We start from the raw sequence: 9,168 nt of genomic DNA, 5'->3' as shown, positions 1-9,168 counted from the left end.
GTAACTTGGAAAAAATAAATAGTTCAACAAATTGGCGCAAATGACCGGGGAAAATTAAGCCCATAATGTGGGGAAATGTGAGGTTATTTACTTTGGTGGGAAGAATAGAAAAACAGAATTATTTTAAAATGGTGAGTAACTATTAAATGTTGGTGTTCAGAGAGATTTGGGTGTCCTTGTACAGGAAACACAAAGTTAGCATGCAGATACAGCAAGCCATTAGGAACATAGGAACAGGAGGAGGCCATTGAGCTCCTCAAACCTGTTCCGCCAGTTAATGAGATCATGGCTAATCTACAACCTAACTCCACATACCCACCTTTGGCCCATATCCCTTAATCCCTTTGATTAACAGAAAGTCATCAATTTGCGATTTAAAATTAACTATTGATCTGGCATCAATTGCCATTTGGGGAAGAGAGTTCCAAACCTCTACCACCCTTTGTGTGTAGAAGTGTTTCCTAATTTCACTCCTGAAAGGTCTGGTTCTAATTTTTTAGACTATCCCCCCTAGTCCTAGACTCCCCAACCAACGGAAATAATTTCTCTATCTACCCTATCTATTCCCCTTAATATTATAAGAACAAAAGAATTAGGAACAGGAGTAGGCCATCTAGCCCCTCGAGCCTGCTCTGCCATTCAACAAGATCATGGCTGATCTGGCCGTGGACTCAGCTCCACTTACCCGCCCGCTCCCCATAACCCTTAATTCCCTTATTGGTTAAAAATCTATCTATCTGTGATTTGAATACATTCAATGAGCTAGCCTCAACTGCTTCCTTGGGCAGAGAATTCCACAGATTCACAACCCTCTGGGAGAAGAAATTCCTTTTCAACTCGGTTTTAAATTGGCTCCCCTGTATTTTGAGGCTGTGCCCCCTAGTTCTAATCTCCCCGACCAGTGGAAACAACCTCTCCGCCTCTATCTTGTCTATCCCTTTCATTATTTTAAATGTTTCTATAAGATCACCCCTCATCCTTCTGAACTCCAACAAGTAAAGACCCAGTCTACTCAATCTATCATCATAAGGTAATCCCTCTCATCTCCGGAATCAGCCGAGTGAATCGTCTCTGTACCCCCTCCAAAGCTAGTATATCCTTCCTTAAGTAAGGTGACCAAAACTGCACGCAGTACTCCAGGTGCGGCCTCACCAATACCCTGTATAGTTGCAGCAGGACCTCCCTGCTTTTGTACTCCACCCCTCTTGCAATGAAGGCCAACATTCCATTCGCCTTCCTGATTACCTGCTGCACCCGCAAACTAACTTTTTGGGATTCATGCACAAGGACCCCCAGGTCCCTCTGCACCACAGCATGTTGTAATTTCTCCCCATTCAAATAATATTCCCTTTTACTGTTTTTTTTTCCAAGGTGGATGACCTCACATTTTCCGACATTGTATTCCATCTGCCAAACCTTAGCCCATTCGCTTAACCTATCTAAATCTCTTTGCAGTCTCTCTGTGTCCTCTACACAACCCGCTTTCCCACTAATCTTTGTGTCATCTGCAAATTTTGTTACACTACACTCTGTCCCCTCTTCCAGGTCATCTATGTATATTGAAAACAGTTGTGGTCCCAGCACCGATCCTTGTGGCACACCACTAACCACCGATTTCCAACCCGAAAAGGACCCATTTATCCCGACTCTCTGCTTTCTGTTAGCCAGCCAATTCTCGATCCATGCTAATACATTTCCTCTGACTCCGCGTACCTTTATCTTCTGCAGTAACCTTTTGTGTGGCACCTTATCGAATGCCTTTTGGAAATCTAAATACACCACATCCATCGGTATACCTCTATCCACCATGCTCGTTATATCCTCAAAGAATTCCAGTAAATTAGTTAAACATGATTTCCCCTTCATGAATCCATGTTGCGTCTGCTTGATTGCACTATTCCTATCTAGATGTCCCGCTATTTCTTCCTTAATGATAGCTTCAAGCATTTTCCCCACTACAGATGTTAAACTAACCAGCCTATAGTTACCTGCCTTTTGTCTGCCGCCTTTTTTAAACAGGCGTTACATTAGCTGCTTTCCAATCCGCTGGTACCTCCCCACAGTCCAGAGAATTTTGGTAGATTATAACGAATGCATCTGCTATAACTTCCGCCATCTCTTTTAATACCCTGGGATGCATTTCATCTGGACCAGAGGACTTGTCTACCTTGAGTCCCATTAGCCTGTCCAGCACTACCTCCCTAGTGATAGTGATTATCTCAAGGTCCTCTCTTCCCGTATTCCCGTGACCAGCAATTTTTGGCATGGTTTTTGTGTCTTCCACTGTGAAGACCGAAGCAAAATAATTGTTTAAGGTCTCAGCCATTTCCACATTTCCCATTATTAAATCCCCCTTCTCATTTTTAGTCACTCTTTTCCGTTTTATATATCAGTAAAAGCTTTTACTATCTGTTTTTATGTTTTGCGCAAGTTTACTTTCGTAATCTATCTTTCCTTTCTTTATTACTTTCTTAGTCATTCTTTGCTGTCGTTTAAAATTTTCCCAATCTTCTAGTTTCCCACTAACCTTGGCCACCTTATACGCATTGGTTTTTAATTTGATATTCTCCTTTATTTCCTTGGTTATCCACGGCTGGTTATCCCTTCTCTTACCGCCCTTTTTCACTGGAATATATTTTTGTTGAGCACTATGAAAGAGCTCCTTAAAAGTCCTCCACTGTTCCTCAATTGTGCCACCGTTTAGTCTGTGTTCCCAGTCTACTTTAGCTAACTCTGCCCTCATCCCACTGTAGTCCCCTTTGTTTAAGCATAGTACGCTCGTTTGAGACACTATTTCCTCACCCTCATTCTGTATTACAAATTCAACCATACTGTGATCACTCATTCCGAGAGGATCTTTTACTAGGAGATCGTTTATTATTCCTGTCTCATTACCAGGACCAGATTAAAGATAGCTTGCTCCCTTGTAGGTTCTGTAACATACTGTTCTAAGAAACAATCCTGTATGCATTCTGTGAATTCCTCCTCAAGGCTACCCAGTGCGATTTGATTTGACCAATCGATATGTAGGTTAAAATCCCCCATGATTACTGCCGTTCCTTTTTCATATGCCTCCATTATTCCCTTGATTATTGCCTACCCCACCGTGAAGTTATTATTTGTGGGCCTATAAACTACACCCACCAGTGACTTTTTCCCCTTACTATCTCTAACCTCCACCCACAATGATTCAACATTTTGTTCATTAGAGCCAATATCGTCTCTCACAAGTGCCCTGATATCATCCTTTATTAACAGAGCTACCCCACCTCCTTTCCCTTCTTGTCTATCTTTCCGAATCGTCAGATACCCCGTATGCTTAATTCCCAGTCTTGGTCCCCCCTGCAACCACGTTTCTGTAATGGCCACCAAATCTTCCCATTTGTAATTATTTGTGCCGTCAACTCATTTACTTTATTTCGAATGCTGCGTGCGTTTAGCTAGATGTTTTAATACTAGTTTTTAATATCATTGTAAAAACTGAGAGTTAATCTTAATAAACCCTCCAGATAATAGTACACCGCGCTGCTTGGCGATGACGGAGGTTCCTGCTGTGCCTGGTTGCTCCAAAAGGCGAGCGAGACATGTACATCATTCATCAACGCCATGTTCTCGGTGTGAGACCAAGAACCGGATCACCACATTCTGCGGCAGTCAGACTGACCAGCAACATCCCTCAGGAGGCAGCTCCATGGTTTGGCTTCTGTCGAACATTCAAAAGTTCCATCTCCTCTCCCAGATACGGGCTGCCGACATTACTCTGCTTGGATACAGAACGGCCAAGGAGGCTGTGATCAGAATGCTGCACCTGGCCAATGACCAGCAACGTCTGCACCCGGCCAATGACCAGCATCTGCACCCGGCCAATGACCGGCAACGTCTGCACCCGGCCAATGACCAACAACGTCTGAATCTTGAAGACCCTCAGCCCGGTGACACTGCCTGATACTCTACAAATCAAGTTAAGGATTTACTGATTGCCGATGGAGCAAAGTGTACCTTGCCATGGAATGATAGCACCCCACCGTGCCATTTACCAGCCCATTCTCTGCAATGTGGCTGCGAGTAGGAGGATTGTTCAGTGCCTACAGGAGGTGTTTACAGCTGAATACAGGAATCTTGCCATTAAACTTCAATAGCCCCAAACTGGTAAACAATTCTTTATTAATACAATCAAGACCACACCGTGCCCAAGTTTCAAATGAATAGAAATCTGTATTGCTGCGTGGCGATTACTTTAAACATGTCGGCATTACATGGACATTATAGATAGAAAGCAGCAATAATAAGCAGAGATTGCATCAAGGTGTTGACAGAGTTCGGTCACAAAACAGCTCCTGCCATGGACAGTGAGGCACTGCTGCCAGCACTTGCCCTCAATTCCCACCTCCAAAGTAACCATATTCCTGTTGTTGCTGTAGGACTCACAACAGCTGAAATAGGCTGGTGAATGTCAGCACGAGGGTGATGACCACGAAAAGCACGGTCAGTACGGTGGCGGCAATGTTGAGTGATCGGGCTGTGGCTGCATAGTGCCGAGCTCCTTCGACATCTCCCACAACTTTCCGGTCTCTAGACTGAAAGAAAACAAGTGTAAATACATGGAGCAAGACTTGCAGAGCTCATTAAAAACAGAAAATACTGGAAATCTCAGCAGGTCAGGCAGCATCTGTGGAGAAAGAGTGTTATCGTTTCAGGTCAATGACCTTTCGTCAGAACTGAAAAATGTTGGAGATGTAACAGAACTGAAGCAAGTGTGGGGGCAGGGAAAGGGGGAGGGGAGGAAATAACAATAGGGAAGATCTACGACAGGGTGGAAGGCAGGAGAGATTAAATGATGAAAAGCAATGGTTGGTGGAAGGAGAGAGGAGATGGTAATGGGACAAGTACCGAAACAAACTGTCATGTATGTACATGATGTTTGTAGCCACCAGATGGTGTTATTGTTGGAGGCCACTGAGCAGCATGCACATGGTGCTGCTCTGGTATAAAAGGCCAGCCATTTTGTGAATCAGGCACTTTGGGCCAAAATAAAGCAGAAGCAAGGTTGTACCTTGCTTAGTTAGTACTCAGTTTGTACCTTTATTGCATACATAACACAAATCATGGGTCAAGAGGAGGTATAATGACTATCACAGCCACTTCCTGCTCTCGCCCCCAACTGGAACATGTCATCAACTTTGCTTCCAATGTCCACCCTGCCCTCGCCTTCACATGGCCCAGCTCTTCCCTTCCCTTCCTCGACTTCTCCATCTCCATTTCTGGGGAAAGGCTATTGACAAAACATTCACTATAAACAGACCGATTCGCGCAGCTATCGTGACTATGCACCTTCCCACCCTGCTTACTGTAGGGACTCTATTCCATCCTCCAAGGTTCCCCGTCTCCCTCGCATGTATTCGAACGATGCCCACCTTCCATACCGGTGCTTCCTAGAATCATAGAATGGTCAGACACAGGAGGAGGCCCTTCGAGCCTGTGCCAGCTCTCTGCAAGAACACCTCAGCCAGTCCCACTCCCCCGCCCTTTCCCCTTACCCACTGCAAATTTTTTCCCCCAGCTACTTATCCAATTCCTTTTCGAAAGTCATGATTGAATCTGCCTCCACCACCCTCAGGCAGTGCATTCCAGATTCTAACCACTCGCTGCGTAAAATTGTTTTTTCTCGTGTCGTCTTTGGTTCTTCTGCCAATCATCTTAAATCTGTGTCCTCTGGTTCTTGACCATTCCGCCAATGGGAACAGTTTCTCTCTATCTACTCTGCCCAGACCCCTCATGATTTTGAACACCTCGATCAAATCTCCTCTCAACCTTCTCGGCTCCAAGAAGAACAACCCCAGCTTCTCCAGTCTATCCACGTAACTGAAGTAAGTCCCTCATAGAAACATAGAAAATAGGTGCAGGAGTAGGCCATTCGGCTCTTCAAGCCTGCACCGCCATTCAATGAGTTCATGGCTGAACATGCAACTTCAGTACCCCATTCCTGCTTTCTCGCCATACCCCTTGATCCCTCTAGTAGTAAGGACTTCATCTAACTCCTTTTTGAATATATTTAGTGAATTAGCCTCAACAACTTTCTGTGGTAGAGAATTCCACAGGTTCACCACTCTCTGGGTGAAGAAGTTTCTCCTCATCTCGGTCCTAAATGGCTTACCCCTTATCCTTAGACTGTGACCCCTGGTTCTGGACTTCCCCAACATTGGGAACATTCTTCCTGCATCTAACCTGTCTGAACCCATCAGAATTTTAAACGTTTCTATGAGGTCCCCTCTCATTCTTCTGAATTCCAGTGAATACAAGCCCAGTTGATCCAGTCTTTCTTGATAGGTCAGTCCTGCCATTCCGGGAATCCGTCTGGTGAACCTCATACCTGGAAACATTCTTGGAAATCTTCTCTGCATCCTCTCCAAGGCTTTTACATCCTTCCTAAAGTGCTGTGCCCAGAATTGGACACAATACTCCAGTTGAGGTCGAACTGATGATTTATAAAGGTTCATCATAATCACCACGATTTTGTACTCTATACCTCGATTCATGAAGCTTCAGGATCCTGCATACATTTTTAACTGTTATCGCAACCTGCCCTGTTACCTTCAACGATTTGTGTGCATATATCCCTGGACTCCTGTTCATGCACCCCCTTTCGGATTGTCACCTTTACTTTATATTGCCTCTCCTAGTTCTTTCCCCAGCATCGAAGCATTGATCACCCTCGATCAGCTCCATTGGGCAGGCCACACGGTCCACATGCCCGATACGTGACTCCCAAAACAAGCGCTCTACCCAGAGCTCCGACATCGCAAGCGAGCCCCAGGTGTGCAGAGGAAACACTTCAAGGACACCCTCAAAGCCTTCTTGAAAAAGAGTGAAAACATCCCCACCGGCACCTGGGAATACCTAGCCCAAGATCGCTCAAAATGGAGGAGAAGCATCCGGGAAGGAGCTGAACGCCTCGAGTCTCTTCGCCGGGAGCAAGCGGAGGCCAAGCGCAAACAGCGGAAGGAGCGCACGGCAACCCAGGCCCCCCACCCACCCGTCCCTCCCTCCAACCACCGCCTGCCCCACCTGTGACAGAGACTGTTGGTCCCGCATCGGATTCTTCAGTCACCTGAGGAATCATTAGTGTGGAAGCAGTCATCCTTGACTCTGTTTTCACAAAAGAGAGGGGCGATGCAGACACTGCAATGAGGGAGGAGGAGTGTGAAATATCAGCTGAAATAAACATAGTGAGAGAGGAAGTATTAAGGGGTATGGCAGCTTTGAAAGTGGATAAATCCCCAGGCTTGGATGAAATATATCCCAGGCTGTTAAGAGAAGCAAAAAAGAGTGTGTTGTACCTTTGTTGTACCATTGTTTAAAAAAAAAGGGAGAAAGGGATAGACAGAGTAATTATAGGCCGGACAGCCTAAACCCGGTGGAGAGAAAATTACTGGAAACAATTATGAAAGACAGGATAAATCTTCACTTCGAAAGACATGGATCAATCAAGGATAGTCAGAATGGATTTGTTAAGGGAAGGTCATGTCTGACTAACATGATTGAATTTTTTTGAGGAGGTAACCAGAAGGGTCGATGAGGGTAATGTGTTTGATGTAGTGTATATGGATTTTATCAAAGCTTTTGATAAGGTCCCACATGGCAGAATGGTCACGAAAGTAAAAGCCCGTTGGATCCAAAATTGACTTAGCGGCAGGAAGCAAAGGGTAATGGTTGATGGGTGTTTTTGTGACTGGAAGGCTGTATCCAGTGGGGTTCCACAGGGCTCAGTGCTGGGTCCTTTGCTTTTTGTGGTATACATCATTGAGTTAGACTTGAAAGGCTAAGGTCCAACAAAAAACCCGGGACATAAAGAATAGGCGGTGGATGGAGAAAGCACAGGAGATACAGCAGCTGCCCGACAGCCATGATGTGCAAGGATTCTTCATCGCAGTCAAGGCCACATACGAAACAAACTCCCAAGGCCCCACCCCACTCCTGGCCAAGACCAGGGAAACACTCATCAAGGACACCGAGGCAGTCAGGGGGAGGGGGAGAGAGAGAGAGAGAGAGTGGGGGAGAGAGAGAGAGAGAGAGTGGGGGAGAGAGAGAGAGAGAGAGAGAGTGTGGGGGAGAGAGAGAGAGTGGGGGAGAGAGAGAGAGAGAGAGAGTGGGGGAGAGAGAGAGAGAGAGAGAGAGTGGGGAGAGAGAGAGAGTGTGTGGGGGAGAGAGAGAGAGAGAGTGTGTGGGGGAGAGAGAGAGAGAGAGTGTGTGGGGGAGAGAGAGAGAGAGTGGGGGGGAGAGAGAGAGAGAGAGAGTGGGGGAGAGAGAGAGAGAGAGTGGGGAGAGAGAGAGAGAGAGAGAGAGAGTGGGGGAGAGAGAGAGACAGAGAGTGGGGGAGAGAGAGAGAGAGAGAGAGAGTGGGAGAGAGAGAGAGAGAGAGTGGGGGAGAGAGAGAGAGACAGAGAGTGAGAGAGAGAGAGAGAGGGGGGGAGAGAGAGAGAGAGTGGGGGAGGGAGAGAGAGAGAGAGAGTGGGGGAGGGAGAGAGAGAGAGAGAGTGGGGGAGAGAGAGAGAGAGTGGAGGAGAGAGAGAGTGGGGGAGAGAGAGAGAGTGGGGGAGGGAGAGAGAGAGAGAGTGGGGGAGGGAGGGAGAGAGAGAGAGTGGGGGAGGGAGGGAGAGAGAGAGAGAGTGGGGGAGGGAGGAGAGAGAGAGAGAGTGGGGGAGGGAGGGAGAGAGAGAGAGTGGGGGAGCGAGGGAGAGAGAGAGAGTGGGGAGGGAGGGAGAGAGAGAGAGTGGGGGAGGGAGGGAGAGAGAGAGAGAGAGAGAGTGGGGGAGGGAGGGAGAGAGAGAGAGAGTGGGGGAGGGAGGGAGAGAGAGTGATGGAGGGAGGGAGAGAGAGTGAGGGAGGAGGGAGAGAGAGAGTGGGGGAGGGAGGGAGAGAGAGAGTGGGGGAGGGAGGGAGAGAGAGAGTGGGGGAGGGAGGGAGAGAGAGAGAGTGGGGGAGGGAGGGAGGGAGAGAGAGAGGTGGGGGGAGGGAGGGAGAGAGAGTGGGGGAGGGAGGGAGAGAGAGAGGTGGGAGGGAGGGAGAGAGAGAGATGGGGGAGGGAGGCGAGAGAGTGGGGGAGGGAGGGTGGGGAGAGTGGGGGAGGGAGGGGAGAGAGAGAGAGTGGGGGAGGGAGAGAGAGGGGGG

The 9,168-nt window shown here is 47.4% G+C and overlaps 1 protein-coding gene across 1 annotated transcript in view; it reads right to left on the bottom strand.

Annotated features, from left to right (window-relative positions):
* Window positions 1-4,147: 4,147 nt before the first annotated feature.
* LOC139280007 (dispanin subfamily A member 2b-like) overlaps window positions 4,148-9,168 on the bottom strand; it is a 6,407-nt gene continuing 1,386 nt past the window's right edge. The window contains exon 2 of the mRNA XM_070899424.1: window positions 4,148-4,577. Coding sequence (XP_070755525.1) covers window positions 4,425-4,577 — 153 coding nt within the window. The 3' untranslated portion in view covers window positions 4,148-4,424. The remainder of the gene's footprint in view (window positions 4,578-9,168) is intronic.

Source organism: Pristiophorus japonicus, chromosome 14 (assembly GCF_044704955.1).
Source record: "Pristiophorus japonicus isolate sPriJap1 chromosome 14, sPriJap1.hap1, whole genome shotgun sequence".
Lineage (NCBI taxonomy): Eukaryota > Metazoa > Chordata > Chondrichthyes > Pristiophoridae > Pristiophorus > Pristiophorus japonicus.
This window is presented reverse-complemented; position numbering and strand designations above follow the sequence as displayed.